General features: G+C 44.5%; 1 protein-coding gene across 1 annotated transcript in view; it reads left to right on the forward strand.

The window, feature by feature from the left end:
• UMODL1 (uromodulin-like 1) overlaps positions 1-20,205 on the forward strand; it is a 53,400-nt gene that overhangs the window by 25,899 nt on the left and 7,296 nt on the right. Inside the window, exons 11-18 of the mRNA XM_010297194.1 lie at positions 3,330-3,467; positions 4,010-4,741; positions 7,192-7,304; positions 13,675-13,888; positions 15,523-15,660; positions 17,307-17,764; positions 18,562-18,704; positions 19,890-20,126. Coding sequence (XP_010295496.1) covers positions 3,330-3,467; positions 4,010-4,741; positions 7,192-7,304; positions 13,675-13,888; positions 15,523-15,660; positions 17,307-17,764; positions 18,562-18,704; positions 19,890-20,126 — 2,173 coding nt within the window. The remainder of the gene's footprint in view (positions 1-3,329; positions 3,468-4,009; positions 4,742-7,191; positions 7,305-13,674; positions 13,889-15,522; positions 15,661-17,306; positions 17,765-18,561; positions 18,705-19,889; positions 20,127-20,205) is intronic.

Raw genomic sequence — 20,205 nt, forward strand, 5'->3', positions numbered from 1 at the left:
CCCGGGTACCTGCAGGCACTGCTTCCCTCCGCTGAGTTTAAGCAGGAGTGAGGCCCTTGATTTCCCTATTAATTTTCCTCTCTCCTTCTTGTGAGCAGTTGGAAGTTTGCCATATCTTCCTCGCCCTGAATTGTGGATAGGATTACTTTGGAATAGTAGCCTTTAGCATACACATGCCCTCTAGATAGTTTTGTGCTTCAAGACTCTGGGGCTGTATTTGGGCCGGGGTTTAAGAAAGATATCTAACACCTTCACTATAGAAATCCAGCCAGAGAAATTCCCAAATGTCCTCTCAGTGAATAGGACTAAAGAAACATGTGTGGAATTAATGTTAAACTAGGCCTATGTTTGATCTTTAGTAATCGCCATTTTTATCTTCAAAGGGCTAAGTTCTGGCTTCAGGTTTCACAGCTGGCAGAGTCAGCCAGAGTTCAGAGAGTTGCCAAAGCCAATAGACTGGTTTATTCTTCTTCCCCAGTGCATTGAGCCCTTAAAAGCTTATTTACTGTGACCAGGGAAAAGTCCCTTTGGAGTTGCAGAACATATGGAGGTTAAGGGGAACAGGAGAGGAAAACAACGAACGAGAAAAATTGCACCTGAAGCCGACAAATATCACAGTGGCAGCAGATACTGAATTGCAAGATGCTGATGTGTGCCAAAATACGTTACAAACGTTATTGATCCTAGGACTGAAAGAGTGGGGAGGAAGAAGGCATAGCTCTGGACTTTAATTGCAGAAAGCCAGGTGGCTTCCAGTAGCACCACTCTTAGCCAGGAGCACAGCCAGCTCCTCCTTCGGGGTAAAGGGATCTATTTCTTAGCTCTGCCCAAACAACCATTTGTTTGACATGAGTTTCCTAATGTCAAATGTGGAAAATAAGGCAGAGTGCAGCACTTGAAGGAAAGGTTTGTATAATGGGCTGTACTGCTTCCTGGCCCCTGAGAGCCCTGGGACGTGCCCTTTGGCAGTAAGCCTGCACAGCTCCTCTTGCACTGGTGGAGCAAGGCCACCAGGATCCTCTGTGGAGCCTGGCCACCAAAAGGCTACGTGCTTGGTTTAGCGACAGTGGCAGAGCAGGGAATTCAACTTCGAAACAGCAAGGTTGAGAAGTCAGAAGGGATAGCACAAATGAAGGGAGTGGAGCAATCACACCTCTCCTTGTATACTCATAAATTATTAATTTTACTGCCATGATTAATAGAGACACTAAAATGGCTGTCTGCTGTGCGAGGCATGGTAAGGAAAGAGAAAGGGACGTGCACTGAGTCAGGTCCAAAATCCATCCGGCACAATATCACAACCACAGTAGCGGCCAGGAGCCAATTCCTGGAACATGGCGAGTGCAGACAATGCCTCTCACTAAAACTCTCTTAGCCATCAACTATTTTCAGCTCCAGGACTCCTGAATCCAAAGTGATTTCTTTGGGTTTCTCCTCCATGGGGTCTCCACGAAGTCATGCAAACCTCTGCATCTGCCACATCATTAGGCAAGGAATTCCACAGATTTCTACCCGCTGCATGTACCCCTTACAGGTATAATGGGTAATCAGAGTGAACACAAAGGTGGATTTTTTTATAATTCTTGGTGTAGGATTGTTGGTTGAGGTGTGTGTGTGGTGAAGGCACTTGCCAAGCATGAAAGGCCAGAGAGATGCCGAGAGCAGAGAAAGAGAGCACAGAGCACACCTTGGCTGAGATGTAACGATTACAGAGGAAAAAAGTGCAGCGCGTGTGTGCATGTACATGCATGGGTGATATACTAGTGCCAGTGAGCACTGGGAAGAGAACATAAGTGTTTTGGCCTGACACGTGACTGGATGTGGTCATCAGAGGTGAAGGAATTTGCTTAAAAAGCCGTGCTAAGTGAGGAGAGAGGAAACCCTCAGAGACAATGGAGCCAGTGAGTGTAAGTTATTTGGCAATTAGCACGAGAGATCTCTCAGATGGTGTTTGAAGCCATCAAGAGTCACAATTACCTCATAGCATAGTAAGGCATTAATGAGAGCTCTTCCATTGCTGGTACTTCAGTCAATCCTGCATACTTCTGTGTTCCCTCTAAGTGGCTTAGGCTGTGACATAATAGGCAGATGCTGGCCATAGGTGCATGAAATTGTCTAATGGAAACAATCATGGATACAACAATTATCTAATGAGGAAGAAAGGAAAAAGAAGTATTAGCTGGAAGGAAGTAAAAGGGGAAGGCTGTCTGCAAGTAGAAAGATGAACGCATGTATGTGCATGCACACACCCCGTCTGCGCTTTCTGTTTCTAGACTGGGACTTTGTTTTGGACAAATAATCACAGTGATTACTCTCTGCATGTTTGCAGAACAAGCACTTATGATAATGCATTGTTCAAAACAATTTTCTAGCCCCTGATCAGAATTATTTTTCGCAAGGCACAGTTTTCAGTCTAGTTTTCTGCTCTCCCTCACTTACACCAATGAAGGTGTATGCACAAGGGAGTGCACACAGGGAGGGCTCACATGGGATTCACTGAGGTTATTCATGTCCAAAGCATTAACCTGGCCTTTGCCTGTTTGCTGGAACGGGGTGCGAATGGTAATACAAGACTCCAGATCTAAATCCCTCAAGAGTGAAGACACTTGGCAATAAAATAAGTCTGTAACTCCATGAAAGAAACATCTCTAACTGATTCAGAGCAGCTGAAATTAGACACAAGGAACAACCTTAGAGCATATTCATGCATTGATGAACCAGGATTTCTTTTCTGAGACTACCAGAAAGAGGGTCACAGTTTTACAGTGTTACCTTTGAGAAGAAATCATTTCTAAAAAAGAGGTTTTGCCCTTAGCGTTTCCCTTATTAAGAACTGAAGAGTGCTTCTTGTGGGAGTTACTTGCATTTAGCTTTTATTTGAAGCAGAATATTATTTGGATTAAGTCTCTATTTAATATTCTATCTACTGGTAGCTAGTGGTAATAGATCTATTCGTTACCTGATGTATCTGGAGGTACTGTATGCAGAACTTGGTATGATGTATGCTTTTGATATAGCTATAGTACAAACCTACAACATATTTTTCATTTCAAATAAATGTTTGCTTCTAAAAAAAATTATTAAAAAAGTCTTTACCTGCAGAAAATATTTTTCAGAGTCCCAGCACAAAGGTTGATTTTTATGTGAGAGAGTAACAACACAGATAGTGTTCTTCATCACTCAGAGCTTGGCTGTCAGGGAAACGATGAAAAAGGAAGGCAACATTCATAAATTCAAAAACTGAAAAAAGGACTACTTCATGATTATTTCTAGCTTAATGCATCCAGAAGGGAGGCTGTCTGATTGATGTTCTGGTTTTGGTCTTACAGACTGGGATGAATGCGCTTCTCACGCCGAGAATGACTGCTCTGTGTTTGCAGAGTGTATCAATTTGGTGGGCTCGTACCTGTGCAGATGCAAGACAACCATGGATACCAATCCAGCCCGACCTGGAAGAAACTGTGAGGGTGAGCAAAAAACTGGCATGCAGTTTCTCTTCGCCCTGAAAGACTGGAATAAGTTCTGTTTTTCTACCTCTGCTTTTATTGCAACTGTTTATATAACACACAACCTGTATATAGATGCACCTTTGCAGTCTCTGGCTGCAGCAGTATATATGATCTGTCTCTGAACATAAAGATGAACCTTATATGTGTCTTCAGATTAAATCTCTCTGAGATCCTTATTGGTTAGCCTAATGACTGACTGCTGAGAAACATGACACATGCTTTTTTCTTCTTTTGGTATGTCTGTGGCTGATTTCCTCCCACTGTAATGATCCATGCTGTCCCAATCAGAAGAGGAGACCCAGGAATCAAATCTGCTTAGTGTAGGGACAAATCAGAATCAACACCATAAAAATCACAATGTGTTTAAGAAATATCTGAGACCTGTATCTGTAATGCTATTGTGCATGGCCGAGTGGTCTTAGCCCCATTTTCAGGTCAGACCCTGGTGCCTCCTCATCCAGTTTGAGAACCCATTTCAATGTGCGTTTGCTGTGTTGCAGGTGAGATTGTGGACCCTCTCTCTGAAACAACGGCTCCTGAAATAACAAACAGCACAGAGTTTGCTCCTGAGGAAGGAAGCCCTGCAGCCCCTACTTCTGCCACCACCGAGACAGTGTCTGCTGTAGGCTCTGAGATGAGCACCACCATACACCTCCCTGCTGCACTGCCCCTGGGTGACAAGCAAGCGCCCCACAGGCATTCTCCCACCACCGCTCCTCCAGCCTCTTGGAAAAAAGGCCTGGCACCACAGATGGGCTTCGGCAGGGACAACAGCTCCACGGCCACGGGGGTCACAGCCAGCAAGGAACTGGCCCTGGAGGCAGAGCGGTGGGTGTCTGTAAGTCCATCGCAGCAAAGCTCTCTGGCAGAGGCCTCCTCCAGTGCATCGCCGCGAGCGGCTGCTCTCACAAATGCGCCCATGGGCACAGCCAGGCAAGAGAAACTCAGTTTGCCATTGCTGGTGTTTCCAAACCAAACAGCCTCTGCTACCACCAGAAGTCACACAGCTTTTGGTGTGCCTCAAGCCAGCTCTCAAGCTGGCCCTGGTACAGCTCTGCCAGCCAGAGGGGATGCTGGCATTCCCACCCTCAACGCCACCCTTGGAGCACATGCAGAGATGGGAGGAGAGAACAGCTCTTGGTCCGAGAAACATGCTGGAGCCCTGCGGTCACCAGCTTTGCCAGGCGCCTCTCCAGCCCCCAGCCCCACGCCAGCCCTGGCCATGCTCCGCAGTGAGTATGCGTTTGGCGGGGGGCCTCCACGGTCATTCATCTGCCTGAGAGGCAAAGCCTCACTCAGAGTCGGGAAAGATGCACAGCTGGAATCAGTGGTCTGGGATGAAGGCATTTGAAACTATTTTTTCTATGTCAAAATTGTTTTCTTGCAGGAATCAGCACTTTTTCCTAAACCAGCATATCAAAATAATTTCTGGTAATTGGGCAGTTAGTTTTATCAATGTTACATACCTTCATCGCAAAGCAGATGAAGCAAATCATACAGTGCACTGAGTGTGGCTCATTGAAACATATCTTGCTTGTCCCTTTGCTGCACCTCTTGGTTTCTCCTGTGTGCTCTGGCACCAGGGTACTGCAGCAGCAGCCACCTACGGAGTTACCTTAGAGACCCAGGAAGGCAAACGACCTGCCTTCCTACTCCTCTCAGCGGAGGATGGATTAGGCAGAGCCCTGCGAAATCCCCTGTGGGCCAGGAGCTGTGTGGAAACCTGTGAGCCACTTCTTCAGGAGCTGTAACTGAGAGTAACTAGGCTGGTGGGGAGAGCTTAATCTGTTTGGGTTTGGGCAGATGTATTGCAGCTAATTAAGGGATTTTTCTGTTGATTGGAGCCGAATCATATTTCAAGGTTAGAGTCAGATTTGGTCTTTAAATTACAGTTTTGTTTGGGATAGGAATGCTGCTGTCTTTGTCCATCACTAAATGTATTTTTTCTTTAGTGTGCTAGTGATACCTATTTCAGTTTTGTTTCTGCTTGCCTTTATTCTTTCTCTCGTGCCCTCCATATCTCTCTGATCCCAAACTGCACCCCTCTCTGCTCTTTTCTTTCCCCCTCTCCTGTTCCTGGGGGTCTCCACTCATCTAGCCCCTCTTCTGGTTCCCCCTTGTTACCTTCTCCCTGGAAAACCTCTTTTTCAGCCACCTAAGGCCAGCTCTGCTGCTTCTCCAGCCTCTCTTGTACCACCAAGTCCCGGTCACCCATGCCGCAGTGTCCACTTCTCCAGTCCTGCTAAGCTCTGGGCAGCCATGCTGATGCCTCTGCTCTGCTTCTGTCTTCTTCATGTTGTATCCTTCGCTCTGTGTGGCATTGGCGAGACCTGGGAACACAGCTGGGCAAATAGCTGACTTGGGACTTTGGTGGCCAAATGGAGGAATCAAACCATTTTGGACTGAACAACATGTTGATACTGAGAAACTCCACCTACTGCTTTTCTCTGTGTTCCCCCTGGCCCCTTTCAATGTAGAGAAGCATAAAAAAGTGTTGTTTTTTTTTAAATTAAAACAAAAAATGTTCATTAAAAAAAAATCAAAAGAGCTAATTTTAACTGAAAAAAAAACAAAGGTTGTTTTCTTCCAGTTGGAAAACAAATTAAAGAATTCTACACAGATGAGTTCAGTTTATAAAAACTTGTTTTCTTTTCTGATGAATCAAATATTCAGCCAAGTGCTTTTTCTGGGAAAGAAGCTTGTGAAATGATTATGCCTGGGGAACAAGAAGAAGATCTACCATAGTGGTATCTCAGCAGCGTGGGACAGGAAATGTAGAGGGCAAAAATCCATTAATATAGAGTTTCTCCTTGTGGCAAGACATCTGACCTGGAGGGTCAACATCAGCCAACTCTTCATAGCCTGTCATGTCATTTAAATATGGATATGGTTTTTTTTTTTCATTCAAAAATTGTTCAGAACATTTTCCCCTCTCACCAGCAGATAACTGAATGTAGTTTATCTATCTCCTAAATACCTATGTTCACATGACAGGACAAGCCACAGTAAAAAGCAAGCCCAAAACCTTTGATCTGACAGGTAGTGGTGAGGGTTCCTTTGGGATCAGAAGTATGCTGGGGTAAAGGAAGCCTGCTTTGGTGGCTTGCTTTAAGTGGGCATGACTTTCCCCTCTCCCCTGCAAAGCTGCACTGGATGACTATTTCTTTTCATCTAGTACCTGTCCCAGCTCAGAGGATTATTGTCCCCAGTGTGACTAGAACCAGCTTTGATGTAATGTGATCCACAGAGCCCTGAAAAGCAGAGCCCTGCTTTTCAATTCTTGCTGCTTCTTCAAAAACAGCTAATATGGGAGACCAAAATTCAGTATAGGAGTCTGACAGTCTCAGAGCTGGAACCTGGTGCCTTATATACTGCTGAAGCCGGGACGGATGTGTGTAGGGAGGAAAGCAGTCTCCCACAGGCAGAGCTGGCAGATGTAAGACCTCCAGGAGGTCTGTGCCCTTCTTGAGAGGCCTCCAGGGGCTAGGGAGGGCAGACTAAGGAGCTGGATGCCTATGCTTAGGCATTTGGGGTTTTGGCTACATTTCAGAGGGCTGGCCTTCTACTGTCAGGAGCTGATGTGTATCCTGTGTGGCCAGGCATGCCAGTGACTGTCACACACTTGTCCATGGACTACAGTCCATGGAGCATGTATTTAAATTGTCTTTTTCTTACTTTGCAGCTGTCCAGAAACTTAGTGGCATGGTGCGTATAACAAATGTGAAATACTCTCCGGGCTTCAGCAATACAAGCAGTGAGGAATACCAAACCTTTGCCCAGCTCTTTGTTGATGAAGTAAGTGGCTAAAAAGGATGTGACTGTTCACTGGTCTCCATGAAACCACATGTGCAATCTTTTTCCCATGAAGGCTGTATGCCACATGTGCGTCCCTTGACACACCTGTAAGGCCTGAGTCTCCCTGACTGTCTGAGACTGCAGGATGAGCAGGCAGCCGTGTTTTAGAGAGAGATCAGGATCGGGGGATTCTCTGGTGTCTCTGTTTCTTCTGCTTCTCATACCCGGTTATACTGGCTTATTGATTTCCGCCAGGGATGTAGTGAAAAGCTAATGGATATTTGCAAAGTGCTCTGGTATCCTTGCCCTGCACAGCAGTATATTAATGAACTGTATGATTGTTATTACACTTTGTCATAGTCCCTTAAGGCTGACATTTCTTATAAGCATCCTTGGTTTTGTAGCCCCGTATCTGGAAAGGGAGTGATTTCTTGATAAGTCACCTCTGCCCTCACTTCTAATTAGAGCGCAGGATATCAAAACACCCTGCAATATCAGCTGCGCCTTTAAACGCTCTCATAATTTCAGGCATTGCTTTTGACAGTATTACTCTCCTAATTTCTTAGTGAATATATTAGAAGTTTGCTCCTGCTGGTGTTTACTCAAACCAACCTGTGCTTGGAAAACCACTGGTTCTGCTGGGCTGCTTTACTGCCTTCCCTATCTCCCCTTAACCATCTGTGTTTTGAGAGACCTGGATACCTGTGATGATAAAGCCACCTCTGATGATCGTATGAAATTTCAGGTCCTGCAGAGGCCTCCCCAAACTCTCGCTGTGCACGGAGTTACTGTCCGCAGCGGCTGCACTGATGACGGCGGGTGTTCGGGCGGAGGTCAGGCCGGCGTGGGGTTGGAGACAACTGTGAGGAGGGAAAAGCATCATCCGTTTAGCTGTGCATGTTGTTTTCTTGGGTAGTTTCCCACCGGTCGTTACCGGTTTGCACCTTTCTGGATGTCTTAGCGGAGCACAGCTTTCTTGGAGTTATTTTGGCCCCAGGCTGTCACATTAGAAAAACAGTGACAAAATGAGAGTGATGTGATTAGCAAAGTGAAAAGGGCGCAATTCTCCACAGACCTCACTCTCATTCAGCATCACTCTCTGCCCGAGGCTATTGTGGAATCGCATAGTATCAAAATGGACTAAAATAAATAGATTTTTTTAATTCAGTCAAATATCTTAATCCAGAAAATCATGGATACAAATATATTTGGAAAATTTGTAAAATGATTGCATAAAGGAACTGAAGTAAGTTTTGTGTCAGTTTTACCCAGTTCTCAAAGTTTCAGGCAGAAAATGATCACTTGTGATTATAAGGAACTAACTCCTTTTTCCAGCGCACTGGTTTTGTGGATCGGCTGGTGAGATGTGTTAGTGTTGACTCCGTCTACCTCTGGGCCACTGTATATAGGCTATAGTTGCATAGCTACTGTATATGGCAAAATATGTTGCGAGTGTTTTATTACAAACATTGGGTTTCTAGATGCCAAAGAAAAAGAGGTCTAGGAAAACAGAAAGATCTGCATATTTTCTTTTCGGGTTATAAGGGCCAGAAAAGTAAGTGAGGAAAGTTTCATGGGCTTTAAAAGCACTATCGGCTTCCAGTTAAATAAAATTTGCCAGAGATTTGTTTTTAAACCTCCTTGGAGTCACCATCTGCAATTCAGAGGATTTATAAATCCTAATGTGTATAATGTTCTTTAGCCTAGAGCTGCCCCAGAACTTAAGTGCTGTGTGGTTAAATTGGCAGCACAGCAAATGGAAATACTGTCTGTTAAATAATGTGTAAATGAGAACGAGGTAAAAACTTGATGTGACAACTTGCACTGTCATTGTCCAGGCTAGTTGCACCATCCTACTTGCAATGCAACTGAGAAATAATGTAGCTAAGGGTGAGACAGTATTTTAGTCATCTTGGGTTTTGCTCAGCCTGTCTTTTGCAACAGCCAAGAATAATATCATGGCAGCCAGGGCTTGTCCTCAGGAAAATTAAGCAGGAAAATGCATTCACTGAGGTGCATTAAATTCCTGATTGGAATCCTGATTGGAAAGGTTGTTTTGAATTTGGGTGTCTTAAACTTAACTGACTGACAAAAAGTGTGAAACTAATAAATGATATTGCCTTATCAAAGTGACCCCCTCATTTGGATATAACTTAACGACCCCCTTGTTTGGTATAACTTAATGCACTTAAAATGGTTACAGTTAAAGCTATCTGAATGTGGAATGAGTGTAGGTACTGCGATTAAGGCAGTTTCATTATTCCAGTGTAATTTCACCCTTTTTGTTAATTTGAGTTTATCCACAATCTGAGACATTGTTAAAGCTGCTGGTGATGGTGGCTGGGCAGATGTACCTTCTCTCTGAAGGTGCAGCCGAAGCATGGACAGTGGGGAGTTCTTTTGGGGTTTGAGTGAAAAAACAGGCTTCATGCAGGGTTCTGTTCAAATTAATGTGCCTTTTACTTACTTATTTCCAGTTTCCAGACTGCCAGTATGTTCCCTGCTCTGCCAGCCATGCAGGCTCCTGTGCAAGTACCCACAATAGCTCCAATGAGCTGCTGACATTTTGCCTGGGACCTATGGATGGGTGGTCCCAGAAAACCCACCAAACATGCCACAGCTACCCATGGGGTGAGCCTGGCTGCCTGGGTCTGCCAGTTCTCTTTGGCTTAAAAAATCTATTGGCCTTTTTTCCACCCTGTTAAACTGGTTTTAGTGTGGCTTCCATCTGTCCCTGAACTTGGACTTTATCTGCCTCCTGTTTTTCTCACCTGTGCAAGGGACATATATTGAATATTTTGAATATTTCCTTCTAAAAAGCTTTTCTAGTCCCACTTCATCAACCATTATTTTGATAACCTAGGGTGTGGTACCTGTTGTGAAATCATGTAGCCTTCTGGATAAAGGGTTTTGTAGTGTCACCTAGTGGCTAAATACAAGTACCGTGAATGTCCCCTGACACTTTTCAAGCCCTGAGTCCCGCTTTGTGAGGAAAAATATGAATAAGGGCAGAAACAAAACAAACACACACAAAAGAACCCGACCAAAAAAACCCCCCAAACCTTAGGTAAAAAGAAGCACCAATAAAATAAAATCTTCAGGATAAATGAGAAGGGAATACAGGTGAAACTGGGGATAGGCTAAAAGGATGTCACAGGTGTGTGTATTTAATGTCCAGAAGTTCAGACAAAAACTATGAAAGATGAAGACTTGGGGCTGACCTTCAATTTTTCAGTACATGCTTGTGAAACAGCAGAAAGAGAGAGGAGAAGGGGCACAAGACCCCCCCGGCTTGGTGAAACGGGAGATTTTGGGGCTGACAAGGACAGCCTAGGGTCTGCCCAGGCTTTCGTAGGGAAGTTCGCTCTTTCCATCCTCCCGGCTCAGTCTGTGTGCCCCGTGGGGCACTGCAAGGTTTGCTCTGTGGGACTTCCAGGCACGTGGGAGCCCTTTCCATGTGCGCGCAGGGGGTTTGCTCCGTGCAACGTTTCCTTGCCACCAAGTGCATCCGACACACATCAGCTCCGACGACTCAGAAAGGGGCTGCAGCACGCCTGCGAAATCTGGGGCTGTCTGCAGGGCTGGATAATGTGTAGCAGGCAGGTAAGTCAGGGCTAGATAACACACAAGCAGGCAGGTAAGTCAGGCTTGGCATGGAGGTGTGCAAAAGCTGTGATCACCTGGGAGAATCCAGCACAAAATGCACAAGATCTGTGCGTGGGTGTAAGAGAAATGAGGCTGCTTCTCCTGTTGGCTTCTACCGCTGACCCTTGCCTTGCCTCTTCCCTAGGCTCTCCCTGGTAGGAGTCACTGCCTGCACCCCTGAGCATTACCACTGACATAAGCTCTGCCTTAAATTCATGGCTGAAATCCAGCCCTGCTGCTCCAGGTATTTCCTGCAGAAGACGTGTTGAGGAAGAAGGGGTTGGAGGTGACCTCAATGTAGCCCCCACCAGCTCCCTTAATTCTCTGGAAATTTGAGCTGGGGAAGGAAGTGAGCGATGTGCCCTAAAGAGAGGGCCTGCAGCAAGGCGAGGTGCTGGGAAAGAGGTGTGACTCTCCTGCGCAGGGCAGCGACGTGCCTGCTCTCACCCGGGCCGGGTGCTGCCTTACGGTGCGGTTGCTCTGCTGCTCTGTGCTTTCCTCTCTGCGGGCATCTCCTGGGAGCCTGACAGCCACTGGAGGGCGAAGGCAGAGCAAGTACGCTGAGAAATCACAAAAATTTAGGTGTTTCTGTGGCTGTTTCCATCTGTCTGTGTCCTCTATTGAAACTAGTGGCTGCTGCGTACAAGGAAGCTGTGTGTATCCCAGGCTCAGGAGAGTTGACAGGGATGACATGGGATTTGTCCTTCATGTGCTGCAGGGAGCTGCTCTTTTACTGTGGACAGTCCCCTCTTGCACTGTTGCTGGCAGTTCTAAGTCCAATTTTAACATCAATAGCTCAGAACAGCCTGTACTACTTGCTTGATGCAGGCTTGAACGTTATGTCCCACGCTTTCTGTTGCTGCACTTTCTGTTTTTAAGTAAGTGTGGAAGAATGTAGACGGACTTCCCAGACAAACGTGACACGTATTAAGAAACACAGAATCTGTGAGCATCTCCTGGAGAAAGGGAGAGAAGAAAATATACAATTCTAATGGAAAAATTCAGGGCATTGATGGATGGTATCACACAGCCTGGGCTTGCCCTGGCATCTGGTCTCCAGGTACAAGCTCTGCCTGCATCATGGTTAGATGGTGGGGCAATACCTGGCATGCAAACCTCTGTGTGCGTGTGTTGGTGCGTGTGTGTGCGTGCGCCCCGCTTTCCCTTGGGACATGCAGGCAGGCAAGGACCCCAGTGCAGTCTTATGGGGCCCCTTGGATGGGCGACTAGAGGAAAAGGACTGAGAACTTGTAGATGTTTACCAGCTTCTCTTTGTGGTGAGTTTCTCAGAAATAAGCTGTATTTCTGTGTATAATGTTTTCTCAACATGTCCTTTAAAGCTGAATCAATATTAACTTTGTGTCTTCTTGGGGGTTGGTCCCATGAGATGATACCAGCTGACCTGTGCCTGCTCCTCCTGTGGCTGGTGCTGGGCCTGGAGATGAAGTGGAATGGTGCTGGAAATGCAATGCTGTTGCACATCTCCCCAGGGCTCCTGCATACGTCCAGGTGTCCTACCCCATGGACTGCTCTCCTGTGGGAAGAGAAGGAGATATTCCCATGGGTCGCTGCCCTCCATAGGTACCCAGCCTTGGAGGGTGGAAAGGGAAGAGGTCAAACATACAGCTCCAGTCTGTTTATCTCTTTGAGAGGGGTTGGTGCCTCCATCTGAGCTGGACAGTGGAGAGGCTGAGCAACCCGGCTGATGCAAAGCCTCACACAGGGCTGTGTTTTCCTGTCCCACAGAAAGCAGACCACCCTGCTCTCCAGTGTGGTAAAGGAGGTGGCTTCTGGGGCTATGATTACTAAGGCTCAGCGTGCTTTGAAAAAAGTGGCATTTTCTTTCTTAGGCCACTAGTGAAGTTCAAGGTTACTGTGTACAGACTGTGAATGTTTATTTTATTGCTTTCTCTGGACTGACCTAAGTTCAGCTGTGATTTGGTGCTGCAATACTTAAGGGTAACTGTTCCTATTCAAAATAGTACAGAGCCATTTCCTAGCGTGGGTCTTTGACTCTTGAGGAGGACCATAAGTCAGGGCTGTGTGCCCTGATAACTGTCAGAATTTGCAGAAATAATATGATAATCCTCAGGGGAGACTTTAATGAAATATTTCTGAAATCAAATTGAAGACTAGCTTGATGGGAGGTTGAACTGTGTTGCAGTGCTGATGAAATAAAACACTTATCTGTTTTCTTTATCCTGGTTCCGACATTTAAAAAGAGGTGTTATTTGCTTGTCTCTGGTGAGAAACCAACTGTGAAGAAAGGCTTGAGGGTGGTCTGCTCTAAGCTGTAATGTACGTGAGCTGAGGGAGCCCTCTGAGACATACGTGCAGTGTGGTGTGTCAGGAGGCATCTCCACTTCCATCAGCAGCTCCTCCTCATATTGAGTTGCCCCCTCTCCCTGGAGGCATTTTGAGAGGCAGAACATGGGAGCTTCCCTGCAGTCTTCTCCCTCCCTTGCTGTGACCAGAGTCAAGGACCTTTTTCAAGTGATAGACAAAGTACCTTAATCTCTTGTTTAGTATTCATGGTTAAGTATATACCATATCCTTCAGCTGCTGTAGAGTGGTAACATTATAAAGCAAAAGGTCAATTTTCCGCTGCTTCCCTCCAGAGTATAAAGCACAATTGTAATGCATAATGCTGTCTTCTGGACAGTGTACAAAGCCTAAAACATAATTGCTTCTGTCTGTCTTCACATGCATTTTGTTTTTATTCCAGGTACATAAATCTCTGCCACTTGATGTTCTTCAGCAGGTGGATGCTGGTCTGATTAAAGTGTTGATAACGGGTATTACTAATGGGAGTGTGGTGGTAAATTTCAATTTACTGATAGCAGAAGATGTGGATATCTACTACATCATCACCACTTTTCGTGATGCCTTTGAACACAACTCCTATTTCACAGTCGACAAAAGCAGTCTCTCCATAAACGGTAAGGAGCAGCTTGTGTCCCAGTAGTTCTTCCAAAAAAGAAAGATGACAAAGCCTGTTATTAATCTGTATTTTCTGAGGTGAAAGTATCTGTAAAACAGAGGGATGAAAAGCCATTCTCTCTCCTTATATTGCTCCTGCTTATCCATCCAATAACCTTTCTCAGAGAACATCAAAAGATGAAATAAGAAGTGAGGTACTCCTGATTTGAAAGGAAAAAAAAAAAAAAACAACTGGTCTTTTTGTCTATAGCTAGCATTAATTTTATAGAGAAAAAGATACGGAGAAGTTAGAAACAGTGGTCGCAAACTGAAGGTTTCATAAGCTACCAGTGGAAACAGGTCCCTCTACACAGACATAACTATATCTGTTTAAAATAATTTTGAAGCACATTACCCTCTGCTTTGCGCTGATAATTTTACACGAGAGAGAAACCCCACGAAACAAATAAAGGAATGTGAATTCTTCTGCACTGGGAATATGTGTTTTCCTCACACACCTGTGGGTCGGGATTTCAGATGAAATTCCACACTTTACCAAGACCAGCACAATGGCTAATTGGCTGATTCACAGAATCACAGAATTCTGATTGTACAACTTCTTTTCCTTTATATGTTATTTAAGTCAGCAACAAGAAACATTAGTCTCCTGACTAACTGCTGTTGGATTCTGTTTCACAAGTCGATGTGTCATCTCTGAAAAAAATACCAACTTCTATATCCTTAACATGATACATTTGTCCAAAGAATATTGTTATAAGCTGTCAATTAGAATCTCACCCAAAATGACTTCAGAAACATGTACATGGTCTGCCCTGTACATTCTTTTTGCCTGTTACCCTCACAGCTGTGAATCTGAAAAGTTATGTATCCTGTTAATTAGTAAGATCATGACTATCTCATGGTAGTACTTTGTAGAGTGCCTGCTCGCCTTGAACCTGTGCTAAAACAAATTATTTGTTTCAGGGACAGGTCCCCATAAAGCAAGTGGTTAGTGCTGCTCTCGGAGTCCCACCTATGGTGGTACATCCTTGTTTGCACAGTTACAATTAGACCTTGGGAAGAGAAAGGGAGTGTCGCTTAGTTGCCGGCTGGGGCTAAACCACGACAGGGAGGTAAAGCACATTTTTCCTTTCAAAAGTGAAAAATTTGTCCAGGTAAAAAAAAAATAACAGAAAGCAGAAAGCAACTATACTCCAACGTGGACCAGTCACAGAACCCTCCTGCTTCACTCATGCTGGGCATTTACTAACCATCTCGTGAGGAGTGTGAAATGGGAGAGGCAGCTGAGGAAGCCCCCGGGGTTAGAAGTGTCCCCTTGTGCTGTTGATCAGTTTAGGAGGATAGGAGCTCTGCAGCAGGGTGCCTACATTTCAGTAAGTATCTGCTGAGCATCAGTGGTAGCACAGTTCCTGGAGGGTTTTGTCAGTGCCTTGCAATTAGCGCTCTAGGCTGTGCTTCCAGTATCCCACCTCTTCTAGACCCAGCAACTGCCTGACACATACAGTAGAGTATCACACCTAAGAGGTGTAATCCCACCATGATACCATGATGATACGACTGTGCTTCAGTTTCAGAACCATCACATTTTCATTTCACATTCCATCTCTGCCTTTTGCTTAAATATACCCAACAGATTATGATGAGTGCAAAAGCAAAGAAGATGACTGCTCCCCAGATGCATCGTGCCATAACACACTTGGCTTTTACCAGTGCAGCTGCAATGAAGGATTTGCTGATGTGCATCCAGAAAGGCCTGGAAGAAGCTGTGAAGGCAAAAAAAATTTATTATCTAATGGCTAGCTAATCGCTTAGTGATCTGATCTTTACTGAATCATGGTCACACTTGCCACAGGTCTTGAAATTTTGCCAGGGATTAATTTGCTTTGTTGTTTTTAGCTGGATCCTAATGAGAAAATCTTGCAGTGGACTTTAAGTATGTCTGACTGTAATACTCTGTCAGGAGAGTTTACTATATCAATATTTAATACTGTCTTTGCAAGGTTCTTTTAACAGTTCTGTTTTCTCATATTTGCCATTAAAATTAGATAGGATTGTCAAGATTGTTAGTTGCTTTCATTAGCAGTAGCAGAGGGGACAGCAGAGATAATAGAGAAGGTAACAGAAAGCACTAGGTACGTGGTTCGACCTCTGTGTGGCAGCAGGGATGAAATGTTGGTATTACAAACTTTTTTGTATGACTCAATTCATCTATCTTCTCTCTTTCCTTAAATCATTTATTAGCTGACATATGATGGGTCTTTAAGCTCCTAAATTCTTTTAGGCTTCTTCAGTAATTTATATTTGTTTTTGGAACCACAGTGATAAGCTACTCTTTGGCTGAAGTCAGAAGGATTTGTCAACTGATACTAACCTTTGCTCAGTTTTGTTTAACCAAGATATTTAGTATTATGATAGTGACCTTTTGGGAAATTCAGCTCTGAAAGAGCTCAGACTTTCTTTTTCTTCCTCTTACAGCAACTTTTTAATTTGTGGTGTTTCCGAAAGCTGTGGCGTTCCAGAAAGAGAGACACATACATATCTATGTACAGATTTTATACGCTGCTTGGGAAATAGATACTATTTGTCTGTACAACTCATTAAAACTATTTCAGAGAACTTTTGTGTGATGAGACACATCCTTTGTGTTTCACTGCAAATGGAGTTTATTATCTTGGTGCTTTCTAAGTCAGTGGTGAATGAATACTTATGTTGTTTCTACCAGCAGAGAGCCATGGGCTAATCCCAGAGCCTGTGACAGATGTCAGGTGCTAGACATACATGTTGATCTCAACCTGTGCTTCCCCTGTTCCCCGCTTGCTTTCTTCCTGAAACCATTAAAGATTGCTACTAACTCATTTGTTCAGCTTCCCACCGTGTCTCTCAGGACACATATGGGCAATGTGGGTCTGCTACATGAGGTTTGTCCTGCACTTCTCCCAAAATGGGTATTCCAAATCTCTCAGGGTCATATCTTTTGGGTACCAACAGGTCGCAAATGGGGCCAGGTTTTTTAACAGACTCTGGTCTTGTTTATACCCCACACCCAGAAGTGATCAGTCTCCTACAGTACTAGGCAAAAACATATGAACACTTGCTGAGCAACTTACAGTTGGGGATCTCTTGCAAGCACTAATCTTCCAAAAGCTGTGTATGCATGTTTTACTTAAGCACTCTAATCATTGTAGCTCTCAGGAAGTAAAGAAATTCAGCTTTACTCACAGGCGTTTTATGTTATCTCTTGGACTTTTTATTAAAAAAAGCAACAGCTTTGGCAGTAAGTAAAGTGGGTTAAAAAAACAAAAGAAGCTAGTTTCCTGCCAGTAACTGAAAGTTTCATCCTAAGAGTTTGCTTTTGCCTTATGAAATCAATCTGAACCTGTAAATTACAACAGTATCTTTATTTTTGGCACTCTTCAGCATTTCCTATCAGCCAGAATGCAATGGTGACGGATAAGAAACCTGTAAGCAACGCAGTTTTACCAGCGAACTCTTTGCAAACTTCAACTCATGTTTCTTCCTCTGCTTCATTGGACTTCTCTACCACTGAGCACAAAGGTCTGGAGGACACCACATTCTCCAGCGTGGTGCTGCCTCCTCTCACCATGGATCCCGTGTCAACTCCCAATGTTTCTCCTCAAGGGTCTCCTGTCCCCCTTGTTAAACCTGCCCAGGAGGTTTCCATTAAAGATGCAGTAAGAGTGTTTTGTGAAATTGAGAAGATCGTCCTTGCTGTCCAGAGGAGATTTTTACAGCAGGAGTCTGTCCCTGAAACCTCCCTGTACCTGGGGGAGCCTCGCTGCAACGTGAGCATCAGCAATGGCACTCACGTTGTGCTGCAGGCAGGCTGGAGTGACTGTGGCACTGAAGTTGAGACTGTAAGTCCCCTGAGATGGTGAACGCAAAGAAGCCCCAGAGCGTTTTTCTCTCTTGGGGGTGTGAGGGGAGGGGCAATGGAAAATCTTTGCTAGAAGTACAGTCTCTTAGTTGCTGAAACATTGGACTAAGAAATTTCTTTGGAGAAAGAACCCCTCTTCCTGTGATGGAAAGTTACCTCTCTGTTTGGGTCAAGGGGCAAGCAAGAAAGAGAAGGGGAATCTTTGTGGTCAGGCAGCAAAACTCAAGGGCGTCTCCAAACTAAGAGTCACTTCCCATGCCTCCCTGGGTTCCCTTTGCAGCTATCAGAAGCTTCTCTTTTCTTAAAAGCAATTTCATCATCATATTTAGACAAATACTCCAATTGCTACCAGTAGTGGGGACAAAGAGTGATGGCTATCTCCTTGGATCCCAAACTAAAGGCTATGCTTAGGCCATGACAAAGTACAGAAATTCCCTTGTGGAGCAAGGGTGAGGCTCTAAGCAACCTGATCTATTTGAAGATGTCCCTGCTTACTGCAGGGGGTTGGACTAGATGACCTTTAAAGGTCCCTTCCAACCCAAAGGTTCTATGATTCTATGAATCTATGATTGCAGACTAAGGAAGAGGAGGAAGGCTGGTGGATTTTCATTGTCTCACTGTACCGCAACTAAAATACTAGAGGTTTAATCTGTTTGATTTTTGCAGACAAGAGAATGGAGGATACCTAAACACTTGAAGGTGGTAAGCCTGTAGCTCTGCTATATCCCTAGAAACACTGATGTTCACGAGCTGTGCTTTCTTTTTTCTGTGTTGCAGAACATGACTAATACTGTAGTGAAAACCATCCTTCGGAATGATATTTCTGCTCAGGGAGTATTCCACCACTTAAAAATTGCCAGTCCCATTCACTGTGTGTTTCAAAACGATCTCTTGACTACCTCTGGATACACTGCAGAAGGGCAAGTAACAACTCTCTCTGCTTTGAAATGCTGTTGTGTGGCTGAGTGCTGCTGCATTGGAAAAATCCCCAGGGACCTTAGCTGTATCCAGTGACAGTACTTGGTATACTAAGTAGTCTGCCATCCTGTGAATCCTGTGCTCAGGTGATCCCTGCTATATGCTTCTCTCCTGCGCCATTTAATGTGTCAATACATGCAAGAGTCAACAAGCTTGGCCATTGCCTGGCTAAACCACAGATGAAAATAAACCTTTGGGAGCTACTGGTGCAGGTTCAGGAGCCAGAATTCCTGACTTCTCTTTGCCTTCCTGGGCAATCACATGTAGCAAAACCAGTGTTTTCCTGCTTTTGGAACATAACAGTGATGTATCTTTTCAACTGATGTATGTATGCAGACTGCTGTGTGGGTACTGAGCATGGCAATTTTTAATCCCCACAAATCCTTATTTGATCAACTTGGAAAAAAGAGAAGATATGTAATGCAAATACTTTTTTATGGAAGGCCCCATCTTCAAGTAAGATGGAATCAAATCCACTGTTCACAAAAAATCAAACCTACACTCACAGAAAATCAAACCCATGCTCACAGAAAAGGTGAGCAAGCTTTGCTGTCGTGGTGAACGTTATCCCTTCGTACAAGTGCACCTCCTCTCTCTTGCCTAGCACCACACTTAAGCTATCAGTCATCACCAAATCCACTTTCTGTTTCCTAACCCTCCAGATACTGTATTTTCCTTTCTATCTCCCCACAAAGTCTTTGTCAGGCCCCTTCTCTCTGAGCTCTATAATTTTCTCATCTCCCTCACTTAATGTTCAGATTTGTCCCTTCTCTTGAAATTTTTTTTGGCTCTTCTCTTCTTCACTAAGCTTCTACACTCCTTATTTTGAATTTTAAGGTAGTTCATAGTCTTGTTCCCCTTCAGCTCCACTCAAATATCTCTCTCTGCTCTATTTGTACTGCCAAGACATTCCACTCTTTGGATTTTCCCACTTGCGTTTCCACACTCACTACCTATCTAACTAAAAACTCGGTGCATTTTCACCCTTTGCTTTTGAACAGTGTCCTAATATCCTGGACTGCAGATAACTCTTCACTACTTAAATGTGCAAGAAGTGGAGAAACACTGATTTATAGAAACACACAGTCAAATTTGTGGTCTTTAAAGGAGGTTAATTGTTGTTTCAGACTTTACACCATCTTTGAGGATTTGCATGGATCTGGACACTTCAGAACAGAAATGCAGTTGTTTATTGGAAAGTCCCCAATACCAAAAAATTTCAGTGTCTCTGCCAGTGATGATATACTGATTGAAGTGGGGATCCAGAGAGCAGACAGCAAGCTCAAGGTGGTCCTCACTGACTGCTGGGCGACTCCAACTAATAATTCAGTGGATCCCCTCTCATTTGCTTTTATCAGCAACAGGTACAGCAATGCCGCTTGCAAATAGCATGTGCCATGCCTTGACTCTTCCATTGGCGCTGACTACTAATGTGTCATATTT

Source organism: Phaethon lepturus, unplaced genomic scaffold (genome assembly GCF_000687285.1).
Source record: "Phaethon lepturus isolate BGI_N335 unplaced genomic scaffold, ASM68728v1 scaffold8431, whole genome shotgun sequence".
NCBI classification, from domain to species: Eukaryota; Metazoa; Chordata; class Aves; order Phaethontiformes; family Phaethontidae; genus Phaethon; species Phaethon lepturus.